The 21,209-nt window shown below is 35.0% G+C and overlaps 2 protein-coding genes across 3 annotated transcripts; one reads left to right on the forward strand and one right to left on the reverse strand.

Annotated features, from left to right (window-relative positions):
- Positions 1 to 201: 201 nt before the first annotated feature.
- On the reverse strand, positions 202 to 7,890 carry LOC136676875 (trem-like transcript 4 protein). 2 transcript variants are annotated; one of them, XM_066654144.1, is made up of 5 exons: positions 7,766 to 7,890; positions 5,765 to 6,058; positions 4,048 to 4,137; positions 3,787 to 3,806; positions 239 to 751 (listed from the first exon to the last, which is right to left on the reverse strand). In XM_066654144.1, exons 1-5 carry the CDS (start codon positions 7,803 to 7,805, stop codon positions 704 to 706), a joined length of 492 nt encoding a protein of 163 aa, XP_066510241.1. In that variant the 5' UTR covers positions 7,806 to 7,890; the 3' UTR covers positions 239 to 703. The 2 variants fall into 2 exon arrangements, with proteins under 2 accessions (XP_066510242.1, XP_066510241.1); XM_066654145.1 differs by lacking the exon at positions 4,048 to 4,137 and having other exon boundaries at positions 202 to 751.
- A 2,705-nt stretch (positions 7,891 to 10,595) lies between these two features.
- Positions 10,596 to 20,411, forward strand: LOC136676929 (U3 small nucleolar ribonucleoprotein protein IMP4-like). The gene is made up of 9 exons (XM_066654234.1): positions 10,596 to 10,712; positions 13,892 to 14,000; positions 14,519 to 14,602; positions 15,192 to 15,301; positions 16,952 to 17,084; positions 18,132 to 18,286; positions 18,986 to 19,080; positions 19,412 to 19,485; positions 19,855 to 20,411. The coding sequence occupies exons 1-9, from the start codon at positions 10,710 to 10,712 to the stop codon at positions 19,965 to 19,967; spliced, it is 876 nt and encodes a 291-aa protein (XP_066510331.1). The 5' UTR covers positions 10,596 to 10,709; the 3' UTR covers positions 19,968 to 20,411.
- The last annotated feature ends 798 nt before the right edge of the window (positions 20,412 to 21,209 follow it).

The following is a 21,209-nucleotide window of genomic DNA, read 5'->3' on the forward strand; positions in this document are numbered from 1 at the left end:
CTTACAGGAAAAACAGTTTTAAAAAATGTTTCCATGTCACTCCTTAGTAGTGTGTTGTGGTGCTATGGTGATTCTTGCTTTCTTAGATACAAGGTTGATTATGAATAGTGGGAACAAATTGTAAAAAAGTGTGGATTATTATTATTATTATTGATGATACTGTTGTTTTATTTTATTTTCATAGAACAGAAACTTTATTTTTCTTCCATGGTTACTGTTCCAAGTTACTGTAACATGGTTTTGTTACTATCTATTTTATACAGTGTTTATATTGATTAGCGCTGTGCAAAGTGTGCAGTGCAAAATGGAAGTGTTATAACAGCCAAAATATCGCTGTTACTTTTAATGAGAAGCAAATAATTATCTGAAGGGCAGAATGAAAGCATATACACTTCAAAGCAATAATGTGACCACTAGATGGTGGAGAGTCGTTTTTGTTTATCAGAAACTTAAACTCATAGCGTACAGATTAATTTGACGTAATAATTATTTACTACATATTTACTGGTCCATTTCTCATTAAATATCCACACAATATAAAGCACAGCAGAGTTTCCTGTATAATACAAACCAGCAAATCAAGATACATTATGTCCAGATACAGAAAATATAGCCTGGGACAAATTCTCTTTGATCCACCATTAAATATTGTTTACAAGCTGCGTCTTTGACCAAAAAAGCCAGTGCTGCTTCTCTTCTGTGATCAACGCAGTTTTTCTTCAATAACACTTTCATACAGCATGTCTCTCTTCTGAAACACACACACATGCACATTCATATTAATATTTGTATTGAATCAGTTTACAACCCCAAATCAGAAAAAAAATTGGACAATATGGGAAAAATAAATCAGTGACTTTTATATTTTATTTAAATAGATTTTTATTTCATTGCAGACCAAATGAACCCAAGAAACTTCTTATTTTGTTAATGTACAGACACATACAAAAGCTGAAATACGCAGACTTAGTGACTGAGGTGAGGGAACACGGGTGGCAGTCACATGTAAGGCAGGTGGAAATAGCTGTTGGGGGATTTGTAGTGTAGTTGGGGGAAGTCTGCCACATCCTTGCGTATGCAGTTTGGCGTTGCTAGCTGAATATTAAGGCAGCTGTGTAGGAGTTATCAGAAATAGATAGAATAGTGGTTGTAGATAAGGAGAGCACAGACTAGTTGTGGAAATACACTGTAGAGTTGGAGTGGCTGATGTGTGTTTTAGATGTGTGGAGGTCAGTGGGGTGCTGTGTGTGTTATTTTGGTTGTTGTTGATGTATCATGCATTAACGGTGCCAGTGCGTCTATGTACATTCTTAGTCTCCAGGCATGGCTGTGTGGATTTGTGATTATTGATGGCTAAGGCTATGGTAGGACTGCAAAGCAAGCTTTAAGTGCGGTAGATGTGGGATGCCAGATTTCACTGTTGAGCTTCTGGAGGTGTGTTGGACTTAATTCAGTGAAACACCAACAAGGGGAGGTGCACTCCTGAAGACCCCTCTGACGAGCTAGTGATGCAGTGGGTGGTTTGGGTACTCATGAGCTGGGCGCAGTGAGAAACTTAGTTGTAATGAATAGCTGGTTGCTGATCGGATCACCGCAAGTGTAGTGGGTAGGTGTAGGATTTAAACAATGGGTGATAAGAGACATTTTGTGGCTGAAGGTAGGAAGAGAGTGGGAGGGGGACTAGATTAAAGGCTAAATTTAGATCTTGTGTATGATTACAATTACATCTATTTGTGCATTTCAGGATTGCATCCTGAACCGGAGCACCCAGAGGACACCCATGCAGACACAGGAAGAACACACCAAATTCCACAAAAATGGGTCACACAGGACAGGGCTCAAACCCACAACCCCAGGACCCTGGAGCTGTGTGACAGTGACACTACTTGTTGCGCCACAGTTCTGCCTTCAGGATTGCAACACATATATAAAAAACAAAGTTGTGAGGATGTAATTTACACAAAAAAAAAAAAAAAAACTAAATAATGATGTTATTTCAAACAAGTGATGACAACAGATGGTGGTAATTATGAATTAGCTCTGATGAGCAAAGGTTTACTAAGGTTCCCAATTTGTTTTTCTGATTTGGTGTTTTAAAACATATTAAAGCATTAAAACAGTAAATGCATCACATGTATGGCCTATTACACACACTACATCATATAATGCAATGCGTCAAAATATTAACTTATGTTTAAATCTGGTATGACTTGGTATAATGTTTAATTATCTGTTTTGGTTCTATATATTTAGCAAACATACTTCATGCCATGAAAAAAAATTCCTCCTATTTTTGTTTGCCTGTTATTGCTTTAGGTTAAGCACGACAGTTTTGCCATCCCTTTTCATTTAAGGAGCAAAGTAGTACAAAGTGAAAATATAGCTGCTCTTTTTTAATTAAGAATTGGTTCCATGTCAGGGCGGCACGGGGGCGCAGCAGGTTAGTGTCGCAGTCACACAGCTCCAGGGGCCTGGAGGTTGTGGGTTTGATTCCCGCTCCGGGTGACTGTCTATGAGGAGTTGGTGTGTTCTCCCCGTGTCCGCGTGGGTTTCCTCCGGGTGCTCTGTTTTCCTCCCACAGTCCAAAAACACACGTTGCAGGTGGATTGGTGACTCAGAAGTGTGTGTGTGTGTGTGTTGCCCTGTGAAGGACTGGCGCCCCCTCCAGGGTGTATTCCCGCCTTGCGCCCAATGATTCCAGGTAGGCTCTGGACCCACCGTGACCCTGAATTGGATAAGCGCTTACAGATAATGAATGAATGAATGAATGATTCCATGTCCTGTGGCACTAAAAATAACCACATGCTCTGTCATTTCCTGTCAGCCTTTTTTCACTGGTGTGGAACAATCTGAGCTCACTGTCAGCAGAAATGTCTTCAGCCAGATAAATTATTATGCTAAAAGTATAAGAACATCCCTCTTAATTCTTGGATTTGGGGGTTTTACTAGCAGGAGTTGAGGACATAGAAGGTACCTCACAATGTAATCTCCATAGAAAACCACTGGCTGTAGGGTGGATCCAGTTGAAGAGATTCTTGACTTTAATGATCTATAGTACACTGTCAAAAAAACTGCCACTGTGGTGGTATCCTCAAAGCTACATATTCTGTTTCTTGAATTAAGGAATATAACTGTACCTTATAATAATTGTAGATTTTTAAATTGTGTTAATTTCATACACACAATTTCATATCCAGGCCTTTTTTTATTTTACAAAATTCTATAATGACAGATTGCAAATATTCACCTCTTCTTCTGGAGAAGAGAATGTAATGAAACTTTAGGGAACAAAACTGGACTTTAAAACCACTGTTGTATCTCTAAAGATACATTTACTCTGTTTGTACTTTTAGTGACAATAATGACAACAGTGTAGTATGTCACCTTTGCCATGGGTCTCTCAGACCTACTAGTGGTAAACCACAGACTCACAGAGCAGGCCCATTGAATGTGAAAACTCCATCAGCATAAGAACTGGGTATCAAGGACAATGAAGTAGGTGGCTGAGGAGCTGAATACAAGCCTAAAATCACTCTGTAGTTCAAGTGTAGGCTGGAGTGATGCAATGCAGGACATCATCAGATTTGAATCAGGGGAGTTTTGTTTTCCAGAGTGATGTATCATGATCCACTCTATGACAGAATTACTGAAAACCTGAGTTTGGCAGATTAAAAAAGTATCTCTATAACAGATATCCAATACTAAAAGGAAACCAAGAAGGGTAGCAATATATTCCATAGCACTGTACATGTGAAAACAGTATAGCTGAAAAAGATGCTAATTTACCTTTTGTTTTCCAGTTTGCCCTGTAAGGGGAGAGAGATTAGAGAGTTAGATGGTAATATACAGTGAAGGCCCTAATTCGTTTTTCAGAATATCGTCTGCCAGAGTAACACAAAATTGCTGGAAGCTGTTTGTGGGTTTGTGACAAAAAAAAAGTGTGACAGTTCCCTTTTTTGAAAACTCACGGAAAACTGGCGCGCGGATGTGGTAATGCGCAACACATGCACACATAGGCCTACTGTGCCAGAGAAACTAAGTACTCACTGTTGGAATAAATGCTTGTTGAAATTACTGCCACCAGCAGCAGGAGAAACACAATCCAACGAAGGATGTCCCAAACAAAACCGGGGGGAGCTGTAAGAGAACCAGAATTTTTTGTTTGTTCGAGGGATGGGAATCACTGAGCACTACCATTTTGATTCAAGGTGCGAAAATGTAAAGCTGGATTTTTTCAAATTTTTATTTCAACCATTGTTGCTCTTTTTTTTTTTCCATTAATCTAAAATATTGTCAATGAAAAAAACCTGGAGGAAAAAGTCAATCATAAATATCTAAAAATGTAAAAATAAAAAAGCAAAGTCTCACTTTTATTTGTAAGTTAAAGTTACAGAGATTTATGTGTTATTTTATTTTATCTTTGTAACACAATTTGAGACATCTCTATTCGTACGGCATTTTGAAATAGCATCTGGTGTCAAAATTATATTTTATTTTATTTATAAAATTATATTTGCATGTCAAAAAAACTATTTCAAAACAGATTTTGTTTCAGCAACAATGACATTGTTACCCAATGATATACGGTAGAAACATAAAAGAGAATCTTTCCAAATGATCACTACAGTGTTGACAAAACTGGGCTTATTATAGTGTCCTGCTGAGCTAACACTACTGTACCTTGAATTATCTTGACAAATTTTCTTAATAGTCCATCCTAAAATGGACTAAGTGGGGAAAAAAGATGAGATGACAGTAAGATCCTCAGTGTATATATTTTAAATTAAACTTATGACAAATATTCAGATATCTTTCCATGCAATTATTGTTCCCACCCCTCTTTTTTTTTTTTTTTTTAAACAGGTGTAGGACCCAAAAGCCAAACTTTATTTTATGGTTAATAATGTTGCCTTGTTACTGTGTTATAGTACATTTTTACGTGGACTGTGAATAATAACCTGTGATCTCCTGGTGACAGGGCTACACTTACATTGCTGTGCTTTTATAGGAACCCCATTAAATAATTTTTATTAAAAAACTGGATACCACATCTAAGATCATTGTTAATGTTAGTGCCCCGGTATCTGTATTGTTATGCCACCACCAATCCAATATCACTTGTAGCTTAAACACAGACGTTTGTAGCTTGTATCAGGCATTCGGGTAACATCTTCTTTGATAATTTGATATTTAAATAAATAGTTCAATGTTAGAGAAGAAAATAATCAAATCTCTACATTATAATGTAATATTTATGTATTTACATACACTATTTTATTATTTTTGGCTCATGTTTACCAGGAATGTTTTTGTAAATGTGTTTCATGTAAATGATTGTATAATGCCATACAACTATGACAAATTATGCCACAGTAAAAACTATTATATCTGATTACTACAGATTGAATCTGCCTTTTGAAATTGATTTTTGCTGTAGTTAGATTTAGAATAGCATGTATTGGCCAAACATGGTGTAAAAGTATTTGCTATAAAGGTAATTGTAATATTGAGATATAAACAAAGTCATTTGAGCAAATTTTGGCCTGAAACTATTGACAAAAAGGGAAGTCTGTACAGAGAATGTATTCAAAACTATTTTGTGTTAAGTCTTGCTCTGAGGGAACTTTTAGAGTGATGAAATTACTTCGATATCTGGTTCCCACCAAAACTGTGAACTATTCTCAGTTGGTAAAATTGCTTGCGAATTGCCATTTATGACTTTGTTTACACCAATTTAGAGCAGTGTGAGAGACTGCGGGCTCACTGGTGTAGAGTTGGCTCTCTGCAAGTTTGACAATGATGTTGGATCCGTTCTTCAGTCCACACCAGTAGACCCCATCTCCCTGGGTCAGCCTGCTGATGGTCACCACAAAAGCCTGACCATTGTCCTGCACGCTTAGGTTGCCACCCTCCAGCTCATTCACTTCACTGGAAAATGTGAAGCCTGTACAGCAGTCATGGTTTGAGTCGATTCTCTTACACCAGACCCTCTGAAAAGGTTTCTGCTCTGAAGTATAAGGGCACTTCAGCTTCTGCTTGTAAAAACATTCACCAACACCTGCGGAACATGGTCAAATGTCAGGAACACAGCATTCTTAAACTTCACATTCATTGATTTGTTACATGCACATTAGATTTTTTGTGCACACTATTTTTAGAAAAGGTTTTATTTAAAAAATCGTTGTCAGTGGGGTGAACTTTATTAATTGGTGTATGATTCGAGGTAAAATGAACAAGAAAAACAAAAGATGAAAGACTGTTATTTAGGGTGAGTTTGAGAAATGTAAAGATAAAAGCTTTTAAAGGCCAAATGATATGTCAAATTTATGTTTACATTTCTGCATAACTGAATTGTTGAGTCACTGAGATCTTTTTAGGCTGAAGCTTGTTAATATTATTTTTATCTAAAAAACAACTAATGAATAATTTGATTCTGAATGGCCATCAGCAAACAGCCATTACTTGCAAAGAAACAAATACAATATTGCAACACTACAGAAATATGAAGAAAATACCAAACAAAAATTAAATGCAAATTGTGGTGGGTCCAGAGCACCTGGAATGGTGCTTGAACAACCACAGGATCCAGGAGCTGTGTGACACCACCTGCTGCAGCACCATGCCACCCTAACAAAAATGTGCTTGACATAAAAATAAAATCATTGATTCTCAGAAGATTTTGACCAAAGAAATCTAAACTAAATTGTCAGTGGATTATATTTTACATAAGCTCTAATATATATATAAAAAGCTCTATAGTAATTTTGATTGTGTTGTTTAGGTTAGTGGTGCTACATTGTTGCTGATCAACTCAGTTGTTCTATATAACAGAGTAGGTTACACAGAACATCTCTAAGATGGCAAACATTATCTTGGCTATATAACTGTATATTTAATCTCATTAAAACCTATATAAAGCTGGGAAATAATGACACAATTTATTTTACAATTTTAGAATTGTATTTATGCACCACTTGTTCTTTAGGCAAGTATTTTAAAAATAATATAAATTTAAAACAACCAGCTAATTGGTTTTATGCAAGGATCAGTGCCATCCCACAAAACTAAAAGGAATATTTATTTTATATACTTGTAAATGTTAAATGTTAAGTTAAATATTAAAACTTTGGACTTACCCAAGTTTAAATTTGGCTCAATGCTTTAATCTTAAACTGAGCATAGTTTTATCAAACATCCAGTTTCACTTCGGCATAATTATGTCTTGCACATAATGAAAGAGTTTGGTCTCAAAAGTTCTAATCCCATGTTTTGTTGATTTTGCTAAAGAAAATATATTAATATATATTTTACAGAAATCAAAATTCTGCACTGTTTAAAATAGTGTTTCTCTGGGCTTTGTAAAATGTAGAGGTTTCCCTGCTTTAATCCACCCAGTGTAACTCTGTAAGGACTTGTTTATTAATTATTAACAAAAGTGCAGGGCAGTGTGCTTCCTGGACCATTCAGTCAGGGTCGCGGTGGGTCTGGAGCCTACCCGGATTCACTGGGCGCATGGTGTGTTTGTGAGTGTTATGCCATATTTTTAATTTTATTATCTACTTTCAACATATACAGAAAATAAAACGGTTCTGCCCTAGTTTGCAGGAAAATGTAATATTCACATTTGTCCACAGTAGAAAAGGTTCTAACATAATTTTACTTGTAAAATCAAGTTAAAATATCTTTTGACCAGGGTTATCCTTTTGTATTACTTGAGAAATTACAGCGAACACTCTATATGTATAAATATGTTTATAGTGCTTACCTGTGAAGATCAATAGAGCTGTAGCTATTAACAGGAACATTTTAGACACAGAGCTCAGAGAATAAAATAAATTTACTCTCTTTAGTGGAGGTAGATTTAGGAAGTGAAGAACACAGGAAGTTACCAGCCACAGAAACTCAAAAATAACATCCCCCTCTCTTTCTTCTCTTTTGCTATTTCAAATGACCACTCCCCTTCTCTATCTGGACATCTAACCTTCCTTTCAATTTCGCTGTTGCATGCATTTTTTTATTTTGCTTATGTGTATTATTATTATTATTACCCATAAAGAAACATACATGGTCACCACTTGTGATTTTCCATTTTTCCCTCTTTGTTCCTTTATGTGGCTGTGTTCACTACCCACATGATCCATATCTACTCATACACTATTTGACTAAAAGGCTGTGGACACCAGCTCATTTATAATCTCTTCTGAAATCAAGACTATCAGTAGGGTTTTTATCCACCTTCACTACAGTAAGAGACTCTGCTAGTCTCGTAACTGTGAGGATTGGAGTATGAGGATACAATATATTTGATCTTCTATGTAGAAGAAAAAAACCTTTAGTAAATCTGTTTCAGATTGAGATTTTTTTATTGTATTAATTCGGATTTGAATAACAATGTTTGAAGATTAACGGTGCGGCATGTCACTGTTACACCGCTCCAGGAATCTGGGGTTGGGGGTTCCTTATGGAAGCAAATCTGCCTCATCAGACATTGAAATATTAACACCTTTGAATTTGTGTCACTGAATTTTTTTGCACTGAAATTATGCATCTGAATTGTGCTGCTTTTGAATTTAAGTCTTCAGATTTACACCTCTGAATATTTTGCTTCGAAATTATGCATCTGAATATAATTGCTCTTGAAAAGAACTCGTGAATTTTCAAGAACATGTTTTCACTGTTATTACTCAAGGTTAAAAAAAATTCAAGCTCAAAAAAATTCAAACAATGTATTTCGAAGTTGCTCAAATTCGGTAGACGAAATTCAGATACCAAAATACGAGTTACAAAAAAAATGGCCCTGTGAACAGAGCATGTGATATGACAGAATGTGGAAAAATGAACTGTGGGGATACAGTCGTGTGAAAATTAGAACACCCCATGAAAGCCTTTGTCTTTTTAAACATATTTAAACATATGGACATTTGACTTTAATTTGAACAGCACTAAGAAATGGAGCTTATACAAATAAAACTGAAGAAAGTATTTATAAACAAAGGTTGTACAATGTAAATGTCTTTGGCAAACAGGATTTGGCAAATTTTTCATGGGCGCAACCCACATACTCAGCTCTACTGCTCGTCCCACAAATGCATTTTCCTTACAAATGTGGCACCATTGAAAAGGGAAATTAACAGGCTTTTCAACGATATAAAATGTATTGCCAAGAAGTATTGTTACAGCAAAGAAATAATCTACAAACACAAATTTCTATATAAATATTTATAATATTAGAAATAACCATACATTGTGAATATACACGCCGACATTCAGTGTTTAAACAAACACAACTTTATGAATTAAACGCTGCACTTTAGGATATTATATTTGTATTACACCTTCTGTAATATCAATTTCAAATTCTTGATAATCTGACAATTAAAAAATAAAAATGCCAAAGGCCATTTACTCTAAAGTTCATGTTTCCACATTCTGTCATCTCACATGCTCTGTTCACAGGGCCATGACAAAAATTCCAAAGTAAAATTTCTTCATGTTCAGGATATCAATAGTCTGTTATACTGTGTCTTCAATGAGCCTTTCAGATTTCTGAGACACTTTCAAAAAAAGAGATAATATCCGCGGAAGGAAACTAAACGTGTAGTTTTTCCACGGTATGGAAGTCGCGTTCGTATTTCGCCATCTAGCGGCGACAGAATGCAACTAGTGCAGCATTTAAGGTGAAAGAGAAAATCCGAATGAATCGATCGCTCATCCTTGGTGTCCCGGATGTGTATCTGAATTTTTTTGTAACTCGTTTTTTGGTGTCTGAATGTCGTCTACCGAATTTGAGCAAGTTCGAAATATATTGTTTGAATTTTTTTGAGCTTGATTTTTTTAAATCTGAATTCATTAACCTTGAATAATAACGGTGAAAATGTGTTCTTGAAAATTCACGAGTTCTTTTCAAGAGCAGTTATATTCAGATGCATAATTTTGAAGCAAAATATTCAGAGGTGTAAATCTGAAGACTTAAATTCAAATGTAGCACAATTCAGATGCATAATTTCAGTGCAAAAATAGTCAGTGCTACAAATTCAAAGGTGGAAATAATATTTCAGAGTCTCCATAGCCCACTCTGGGTGACCGTCTGTGAGGAGTTAAGTCTCCCCATGTTTGCATGGGTTTCCTCCAGGTGCTCCGGTTTCCTCCCACGGTCCAAAACACAGGTTGGCAGGTGGATTTGTGACTCAAAATTGTCCTTAGCTGTTAGTGTGTGAGTAAATGTGTGAGTGCGTGTTGCCCTGTGAAGATTGGCGCCCCCTCCAGGGTGTGTTCCTGAATAGCGCTCAGTGATTCCATGTAGGCTCCAGAACCCTGAACTGGAAAAGCAGTTACAGACAATGAAGTATTATTTCTTTAGTCACCTCCTGTTGTAAACTAAATACCCGTTATCCCATCTCTGTGAAAGAAAATGACATATATAATTAATAAATAAAAATGAAAGAAAAAGAAATATATTAATAAAAGAAAAGAAATAGTATTAATAGTAAATGGGGTGCAAATCTACACATTTATGTATTGCTGAAAAAATATTTACATATATTTAATAACGTACATGTACAATAAATGTGTTTGTGGTTTCACGTAAAAGTCGTGTAAACGATGTTGGCGAGTGTTTGAGGCTTTTATTTTGAAAGTGGCTAGTCTCGTAGGACGGAGGTCTTTTTCAACAGCACGTGTGTTAGAGAGAGAAATCAAATAACTACAAAATGGTGAGATTAAAGTATATTCTTAAATTATCGCAGTATCTGAAAGCCAGTTTTAACGCTAACGGAGCTGATCATGTTTTCTCTGTAGTAAATGGAGCGGACACAGCTGGTGTAGTTTAAAAGGCAAAATTTCTCAGACTGGATTCCTGTGTTTGAGCCGCGGCTGTGAACATTAGTAAAGTTTAGTAACCCGAAAACTAACGCTGTGGTTATATTCAGAAACTAGAATATAGGCTTAAATCACCATCACTAGTTTTAGACCAAAAGAGAAGAAGTGTTTCTAAATATTTAGAAATTATCATTGGAGACTTTTGGGCTCAATCCCATATCTCTCCCTGCTCCATACAGAGTGCACTATACAGGTCATAACTGATGTTCTTTTGTTTTGTTTACATTAAATATAGGACCTAGTATTTTGTTTATATATATATATATATATATACACATAATACTAGGTCCTATATTTTAATGTAAACAAAACAAAAGAACATCAGTTATCACCTGTATAATGCAATATATATATATATATATATATAGTCCTTAATGTATACAATTTTACAGATTGTATGATGACAGAAATAGGAATGTGAAATATAACATTAAGGTATGTGTGGAAATAAAAGAAACAATACTGCCAAATTACTACAGAAGTTCCTGGTTACTTTTTTTTTTTAGAAACTCAGACATAACCCCATAGAAAAAATATTATGTATTATTATTTACCGGGCTGGTGCTACACTATCAAAACTAAAGGTGCTGTCCACTTAACTTTGTTTACCAATATTACAGATTGTGGTCTGTTGGTACAGTTGTAGTCATGCACCTTAAATGTTACATTGCATTTAAAAAGTTTTCCAAGGGGATTTTAATATCTAAAAGAATGCAGTAATGAAAAAGTGGTGTCAGTTTTAACTAAAAAAATAGAACAGCAAAATAATTAGGTACATCTGTGTTTTAAACATAAAAGTTTTAAATTAAGGATGTCACTGCAGTAACCATGGATATGTATTTCTGAGAGTTTATTTATATTTCAATATACATAGTATGTATTAGTTTGAGTTTGCTACTGATAGCTATATTATTAATGAACCTTCCAAAATGCCTTTGACTGTCTGACAGGTGCAGGATTGTTCATTTTCATTCTGTAGATTGCTATGTGTATAGTGAAATAAGGGAATGTAAGGGAAGTTCTTTAAGCTGGACGTTACACGTCCTGGAATAGGGGTACTGCCGCTAATGTTTTTGAACTAGTAACTGAAACAAAGTTCACTAAAATGGAACTGAATCTCTATGTGATATTTTTACTTGGAAACTTGAGGGTGAAATGTGTTTGCAGAGGATTGGTTAAAGGGTATCTGAAACAGCTTAGTGTTGGAGGTATTTCACAGAGCAGGACCCTCATTTATAAAGGGTGCATACGCACAACTATGGGTCTGAGATGTGTATGCGCAACACCTCGAGTAGAAGCCGATTTGTAAAAAATACTTTGCATAATAATGAGTGTACATTTAAACAAGGGTTGACTCGTGCACATGCCTAAAACATTGTGGAGAAAGTGCAAACTGGAGGCATCTCGGTAAAATGGAGAATTACGAGTAAATGAGCAAACCATCTTCACACACATCATTCCACACTACTATAGATTAAGCTAAAGAAAGGCTGATTCAGGAACATTAACACTCATTTTTTTTATTATTATTATAATCGTTTTAATATTCTGCATTGTCCCTTACTACTTTATTTTTGTTGCATTTTTTCATGCTTGCTTGTTTTATTTCACTAAATATTTAATTTTCCTTCTTTTAGCTACTGTTGAACCTTCTTTCAGCTGGTTCAACAGTAGCTGCTGTGTACATGGCACAGAGTGCACAGGAGTCCAGGACTGGGCGACCACAAGTTTTTAACAGACTCCACCGACTCTTCTATCCACACTTCACGATAGGGCTGGGCAATTAATCGAAAGCAACATTCAGAACTTCTAATCGACATAATCGTGTCTATAACACTTTTTTTTTTATTCTGTTATGTCCCCAATTTGTGTTCATGTACTGTCCCTTTAAAACCACACTAACATTCTCAAGTCAAGTGATTCTGCCCCTGTATACCACATGAAAGCAACACGGAGGAGAACCTAAACGCTGAGTCAGACTGAGCAACTCGAGCAGCTCGAGATTTTTACATTTAATTTTAAAACCTTCTTTACTGGAATTCTGTGAAGCTGCTTTGTGACTTCAGTTGTAAAAAGCGCTATACGAATAAATTGGATTTGATTTGAACATGAACAGTCCTCAAAAAATGCTGCTCCCAGCAACATTAGAAAAATATCCCAGCTTTAATACTCGAGTCACTGAACTATGAGGGTCAAAAATACAAAAACTAAATAATTGTTCATTAATCATACTCGTGATAAAATGTACAATTAATTGTGATATTGATTTGCACTCATATCCAGCACTACTTCACGACCACTCTGTTTTCATATCAACTACGTCAACTACACTTGCAAACTTTTTTTCCTTATGATATTTTTCTTTACTGTGGTTTTTTTTTGGATGAAAACTTCACTAATGGAACCATGTTGCGATGCCACAAACATTTGTTGGTGATGCCACTACTGAGGCACAACAAGAACTTCTACATCGCATTTTCCAAAACCTATTTTCACTTTTTGTCTCCAGTATCCCACTCTAAAATGTATTTTGAGTCCATATTTATATATATATGAGGTGATCTGAATGGACCATTTATGGGTAAATGTAGGCATTGCAGAGGTGGAACAAGAGGCTGGTTCACTTGTGCACATTTTTCAAGATTGTGGTTTATAAGGAAGAAACAGCTGACAGGTGTGCATACGCAGGGTTTCATAAATCTGACTTTTTTTGGGCGAATACCATTTTCTAGCTTTTATGCGCACGCACACTTTCACTCCAGAATCCACCATGTTTCTTGTAAATAGATGAGACCCCAGGAGTTGTTAGTTAGCCTGATAACTTAAGCCAGAAATTGAGGATCAGTGGGAATGTCTCTCACCTTGTGCTTAAAATCGTCTGGTTAAACTGAGTCCTTTTTTGTGACATAAACATTTGAGCTAAATTACTTTGATCATCATGGTGATCTTTGTGTCCAAATCATTGCTCAGTAACTGAGCTTAAATAGTTTTTGAATTGAATGTCTTATTGCAGCTTCGACGTGAGGTGCGGCTCAGGAAGGAGTATCTATACAGAAAGGCCCAGGAAGACAGACTACGCTCCATTGAGGAGAAGAAACAGAAGCTGAAATCTTCTTTAGATGGTGAGGCTTCGACTACACTCTGGAACATTTTATGATAAACAATTTATAACACAGATTTTATGAAAGGATTTTATGAATCCTTGCATTAAGACAATATGAGCATTATGGAAAGATGTTTTAATACATCAGTATAAGTATGATACACAATATACCTCAATTATTTGACACACAGGCACAATGCATGATTAATGCCACATTTAAGTATCTCTCATACTGATAATACAATGAATTTAGATTTTTTTTTTCCATATTGACAGTATACAGCATACAGCATGCAGTCGGTTGTCTTAAATTTTCCATACACAATATGCTAACAAAAATGTTATCACAATAATGAGTTTAATTACATAACTATTATTTCAGACTGTCTAGTTTCACTTTCTTACCACAATGCATGGTTAAATAAATGTTTGCAATGACTAAAATAAAAAAAATCATTATATAAACATTTTGAAATAAGAGGTTTTTGCAGATGTGTGTTGCAGTATTTTCAAAATTTATTTTTTTTTGTTCCACAGAAAACCGTCTTATACCGACTGAAATTCGTAAAGAAGCCTTGCAGCTCCAGAAGCTGTTGGAGTTTGATGATGAAGGAGGAGAAGGTAACGTTTTTAGAACTGTCCGGTCTGCTGAATTTACATTATTCTGAACCATTACGTTCAGTTTTCCTGAAAAGTATATTTTAGAACCATTTAACTCCTATATCTATATGGTTCCTATATCTAGTACTGTGAGCAGTTATGAGTAACCTGTACATTTTATGTCAGTCTCTCTGATTACATACTGTTTAACTAAAAAACTATTAAAATCAGTGTTGTTCCATATGAATTTTTTTTTCATTGTTCTATGTAATATCCTAAAGTGTTCTGCTGTTAATATTGTTGTTGAACCACTTTTTGGTACTATACAGAATATTTTCATAAAAGTGCATTGATGCTTATGGCGTGAGTGATAAGGAACTGATAATATCAGGGACACTTCCTTTTCTGTTGAAATATGTGTGTTTTTTTACACACCTCTGTCAAAAAGCATGTTTCAAAACCACAAATACTTATGATATGGACCATTAGTTAATATCAGTACTGAGCATCAACCATATCCTCAGAGAGAGATGTAGCATTTCAACTCAGGTTTGCAAAAAAAAATTGCGCAATGAATTTCTTGAAAAGAATGGTCTTCTGCTTGACACAGGTGTAAGCTCTCATATGGATGATGAGTACAAGTGGGCCGGCGTTGAAGACCCTAAAGTCATGGTCACGACTTCCAGAGACCCAAGCGCTAGACTTAAAATGTTTGCCAAGGTGGGGTAAATTATGAACTAATCCACTGATTCATTCTTTTTTAAAGTGCACACATTTGACATTTTTCTCATATTTCACTCATATATTGACACGTTTCTGTGGTTTTATATATTAATATAAATCTGTTTTCTAATTTCTTGGACCATTATTGGTAAATCATTTCTGTTCTACTTAGATGCCCTATTTTCTGCTTTTTATAAAGGCTCGTCCAGTCTGGAATACTTCACACAGTTTTCCCATCTACGTATGAAGTTAAACATCTGTATTCTATAAATGAATGTACTGTTGCTGCCAGAGCAACATTTTAAGAGTAATTTCAAATTTCACATAAATTGTAACACAATTTTAAATATACCTTTTTGGAAATTTTGATACAGTATGAATTGTAACAACCAAACTGTTTCAGAAATATTGTTTCATAAATTACATTATAAGTAAATATCTTGGTTTTTGTGACATCTCATCTTTTTGTGTATGACTACACCTGGTAAAAATGATGGGGTCAGCATACACGGAGGATGTTCACTCTGCTTTTTTTTATTGCTACAGTTAAACAGATCGGAAATTCTGGCTTCAGTATTCTACACTGAGCTTTGCAGAATGGACTTTTTTTTTTTTTATTATAATTTCTACTTTTTTTGTTTGCCTCATCACTGAATTAATATACCTTTCCCAAAGAAAGGTTTAACACACCTTGCTCTGGCGTGAAATTGTTTATCTTGAGAAATTCTTCATTACTAAACCTATTTTCTTGTGAGTAATGAGAAAAAGTGTCTGAAATTTCATTGTGATCTGACTGTTGAGGTAATGACTGCTGTTCCTGATGGTCCTTTACCTGACATGAAACCCAGTATCATAAATAAGTGAAGAAGCTGGATTGTATGCTTCAAGCAATCTTTATAGATTTTTAGTACAGATTTAGACAAAAGTTTGAGCCTAATCTCTTTAGCCAGTGCACATTTATGATTTATGATTATTATTTATTAATTTTACATTTATAACTTTCATCCATCATTCACACTGCATTAGATTCTCATTATCCCACTGTAACATTGTTTTTTTTTTTTTACCTTTTGTAACGTTGTTTTAATGTGTTAGTGCTAGTTTTTGGTTGGGTGTTCTTTGTTTATATAAATCTAATTGCATTCCACCATTTGTTACAGTTCTGGCTTCTGTTTCTACCCATATATTTGTCATTTGTTTTGTTGTTCATTTATTGTTTTAAGGCTTTAAGACGTTAAGGTTTCTATCCAAATGCTTTGACATCTAATTATAGGTTGTTTTTTTATCCTTCCCATTTTATGTTAGACACAACTTATTGGGAACAACCAATGTGATTTGCTAAACTTACTTATGAATTTATTTCTCAAGTGGTTTCTAATTTCCATTGTTTCAGTTGATGGCTTTCATGTTAGAGTCATGTACGCTTTAGTTAGCAAAGTACAACAGCTGGGGTGGTGATCACTAACTTCAGAAAGAACATTTTGTACACATTACATGAGCCTTTTCAGCTCATATGTGATGAAATTTTATAATTATATTTTAATCTTTACTGCCTACCATGTTCTGTCTCACACCACAAATGAAACCCACGAGCAAGTGGTTAAAATGCTATGTTTTAAGTTGTGATGCATTTTTATATTTTAACAGGAAGTGAAGCTCATGTTTCCAGGGGCCCAGCGCATGAACAGAGGAAACCATGAAGTTAACACATTAGTGCATGCTTGCAAGGCCAACAATGTCACTGACCTAGTCATAGTTCATGAGACTCGAGGACAACCTGGTAAGAACCTGCTATCCTGATGGGATTCATGTGCAAAATAATTGTATCTAGAAACCATTTTTTTAAAAAAAGCTGTCAATTTAGTGACTCTAAATTATTGCTCTCGGATTTGTCTCAGTCTCAGCTTTATTTGTACTTGTTTTTTTTGTTTTTTTTTAATATGTGCTTTTTTTTTTTTTTTTTTTTACCCACAAGAGCACAGCTTCAAGTGAAGCTTATTTTAAACCAGAATGAGCTCATTAAGCATGCACTGGTGACACACAACCCAGTTAGAAGTTTTTAGTCTAGTTGTTTTTTTTTTCCATCTAGAAGTTTGTAGAGTAAACTTCCATTTCATACATTTAACTGCATTTGCAGTACTGAGCCCAGAGTAACTACAACAGAGGCTCTATTCTCACTATTACAGGTCAGTGGAGTATCACAATAATTTAAAAGTATTATAGTTTTAAAGTAAAATACTATCTAGTGTTCCTTTGTGAGTGTGTGTGTGTCATATAGTGAACAAGTGACTATATATTTATTTATTTATTTCCAATAATATTTGCACATTAATCTGGGCATCTGGAACCCCTACCAACCCACAAACTGTGCAGCGAGACAACCAAGTTTGTTATTTTGCTGGCTTTCTAAGTCAGAAAACATTTGGTAGAATGAGCTCTTGCAAATTTTCTTTGTGATGACCAAAATCTTTAGAATTTTACAGCCCTATTGTCTGTGTCTTTTCAATCACTGCAATCAACACGCATTAGTGAGAGCTCCAAGACATTATTAAAAGAAGAAAACACACAGCAAACACGGAGAAACACGAGTACTGAGCAAAATGCCAAAGACAAGATGGAGAATAAAGAGAATCCAGCAAAAATGTCTAAAAACAAAACGGCTTCTGATCACTTGTTTCACATGACTGTGTTCGTAAACAATGGCTTATTGTCAAATAAAGGAATGTGACGTTAAGATCCCAGAACTGTGTTAACTTGTGGAAAAGGAGTAGAATATGTCCCGTTTAAATAGGTGCTGATAAGTTGTATTTTGTCTCTTGTTTCTTAGATGGTTTGGTTGTGTGCCACCTCCCTTTTGGACCAACAGCCTACTTCACTCTGTACAACGTAGTAATGAGACATGATGTCCCGGATATTGGCACCATGTCTGAGGCCTTCCCCCACCTCATCTTTCACAACTTCACCTCTCGTTTGGGTAGGAGGGTGAGTCTGAGAGGGGTGGAACCCTTGAGAGATCATTAAGAAGCTTAACTGTTTCTAAATACATTTCCTCCCTTGTTGATGTTTTAGGTGTTGCCAGCATCATGAAATGCTGAGTGTAATAAAAACAAGTCAGTGTTGGTTTTCTTGTGATATCCACACAGTTTAAATTTACCACCATCTTAAAAAAGTATTCCAGTAAACCTCCAAACTGTTATTTGCCAAAGTGGGCTATAAAATATTTTATGTTGGTGTACAGAGAGAGAGACCCCCAGAGTATATAAGTTTGTGTTTACAACTGAACTGCATGTATTTTATTAGATTGCCTGATTGTTAGTACACTAATGTGTAGTGACAGTGAAACTAGATTTGTCTGATTTGGGAGAACATTTTAGAATATGTGAAAGGGAGCAAAATATTCTAGAAGTGTGTGAAGCTGAATTTGCTAGAACCTCATAAAGAGGATGTTTGTAGATGTCCATGCAAATACATCAAGTATATTCCTGAAGTGTGTAAGGGTGAGGAATGTTGTAAATAAAGAGAACATGCAAGAAACTGTAACACCAGTTGCCAAGAGGCACAAAACACTGCCGCATCATGCAATTTGGATGCAATTTGTTATTGGACTGGTGTGCTTCTGGCTTTAAACGGAGGTGATTCTTATATTTTAAACTGATATTGAAATGGAGATTGTCTCCACAGGTGTCCAACATCCTGAAGTATCTGTTTCCTGTGCCCAAAGAAGACAGCAGACGTGTTATAACATTTGCCAATAAAGATGACTTCATTTCCTTCAGGTGACTATTTTTTTACTTTACTCTGCTTTTTCCACTAGGATTTTTAAATAAATCTGGGAATTGAAGGTGTTAAAGTTAAAAAACCTTTTCATAATGTTATTGTGGCTATAACCTAATATCTCTGAATTCTGCATGGCTAAAGCACCACTACATTAACTAAGATGAGCATAGAATTAAAGCCTAGATCTTGATTATTTTGAAAATGGATTCCTTAATTAGATTTAAAAGTTGATATTAGCAACATGGATGTTCCAGATATGAACACAGTAATTCATTCCTTTTTAGTGAGAGATGCGTACATGTCAGTACTAAACCCTCTTTTATGTTACAGACATCACACTTACAAGAAAACTGATCATAGAAATGTTGAGCTGACAGAAGTCGGGCCTAGATTTGAAATGAAATGTAAGTCAATTGAATATTCTGCATTTAACACTACCTTATTTGTAACTTTGTTGCTGACGTAGCTATAAAATTGTGAGATATTATTGATGATGTAATTTATGGGTTGAGATTGAATTTCACACTGAAGAGTTGGTCACATAAAACATCTTGTTTTGGTTTCATAGAAATAAATTCAGAATTCCAGCAATGTCTATATGGACCATTGCATACACATACACTAATGTACTGAAACTGTCAAATTTTACACACTGACTATAGCATACAATAGCGGTATCTTTTCAAAACCAACATTTTGACACTAGCATGTACAGTTTATTTTTCATGCTTCTTTCTATAACAAATAATTTGTCCCTTCTGTTTCATTTTTAGTATACATGATCAAACTGGGAACTCTGGAGAATGAAAGTACAGCAGATATAGAGTGGCGACATCATGCATACACACGAACATCCAAAAAGAGGAAGTTTTTAAGTGTGGAGTAGCCACTGCTCACTTCTATGAATGTTTGGATATTTTCAAGTCTCTGTGGCTTGTTGGTTTTCACTGTATTTTATCAGTGGGAATGGAGCAGGAGTAAGATTGTAATGTTTATTTTTATCAAGGCAAATATCCAGACCTTGTGCATTTTAGTACCAAAATACAGGCTTTAGGTTGAGATCTTTACACTAATGCAAGGATTTTAATCCCTGTAGATGCTGCAAATAAATGATTTGTAACATAACCGGACTTAATTGAAAATTGTGCTACTTGCATTTGTTGTTAGACATGTATTCATATTAACTCTCATTCCTCTCTTTTGGTAAGGATTTTGATGTTATATGAATGATGATCATATTTTCCTCAATCCTGTATAAAGCTATTGAATGTTTTCAGTGACATTAAAAAAGGTTCTGATTACATCTGTTTTGAATTTGTAATGACCATTAGTGGCTAGCTATAATATAAAAAATAAAGTGATGCTCAACAGATTCACCTTTAGTTTTATTTTTTAAGTGGGTTTATGATCACCACGCTCTGACAACCATGGGCTAGAATAAAGCCCTGTCATTTGCCTGTGAAGCATTAGAACAGTGACCTCTGGAGAAATGGAACATCATCCAGTATGTTTCCTATGATTTCTGCTAAAGTTCTTCATTCAAACCTTATCCAACATCAACACCTGACCATGTTCTTAAAACTCAGAGCAGTGTTTCAGCATCTTGTCCTTCCCAGGAGAATAAGGAAAAAAAAAAAAAAAAAAAAATATATATATATATATATATATATATTTATTAATACTCTTAATTTAAGAAGAAATGTTTCCAAACAAACGTTGATCATGTACTTTAAATAGGTTTATGATTGAAATTAGGTGCTGGTTGGGTGCTTGTTTATTCACTATTTTAATATGCATTTTTCCTTATTTATGTTGATATTGATGATTATCCCGAACCTTAAGCAAGATATTTCACTGCAGTGTTTTTACTAGATAAACAATGTTTTGCAGTGTTCCGGGCTTGTACACCGCTGATAAAGGACTTTTATTTTGACATCGTGTACATTCCAATATACATGCAAACGTACTACAACACTTCACTGTTTAAGCTTTCTGAAGATAGATATTTAGCTAATTGTGAGACTGTTACTAATGTTGTTTAATATACCTATCGTTATTTTTGAAGTGTTAATGTATATAAAATTATATAATATATATAAAATTAGTAAAATATTCGAATAATTCATAC

This window comes from Hoplias malabaricus, chromosome X2 (assembly GCF_029633855.1).
Source record: "Hoplias malabaricus isolate fHopMal1 chromosome X2, fHopMal1.hap1, whole genome shotgun sequence".
NCBI lineage: Eukaryota > Metazoa > Chordata > Actinopteri > Characiformes > Erythrinidae > Hoplias > Hoplias malabaricus.

Coding starts and splice junctions, on each gene's coding strand:
- LOC136676875 (XM_066654144.1), bottom strand. CDS start 7,805: ATGTTCCTGTTAATAGCTACAGCTCTATTGATCTTCACAG. Junction 4,138..5,764: donor AGAGAGCCAACTCTACACCA/GTGAGCCCGCAG, acceptor GTTCTCTTACAG/CTCCCCCCGGTTTTGTTTGG. Junction 752..3,786: donor GGCAAACTGGAAAACAAAAG/GTAAATTAGCAT, acceptor TGTGTGTTTCAG/AAGAGAGACATGCTGTATGA.
- LOC136676929 (XM_066654234.1), top strand. Junction 17,085..18,131: donor TGAGACTCGAGGACAACCTG/GTAAGAACCTGC, acceptor CTTGTTTCTTAG/ATGGTTTGGTTGTGTGCCAC. Junction 19,486..19,854: donor GCCTAGATTTGAAATGAAAT/GTAAGTCAATTG, acceptor TTTCATTTTTAG/TATACATGATCAAACTGGGA.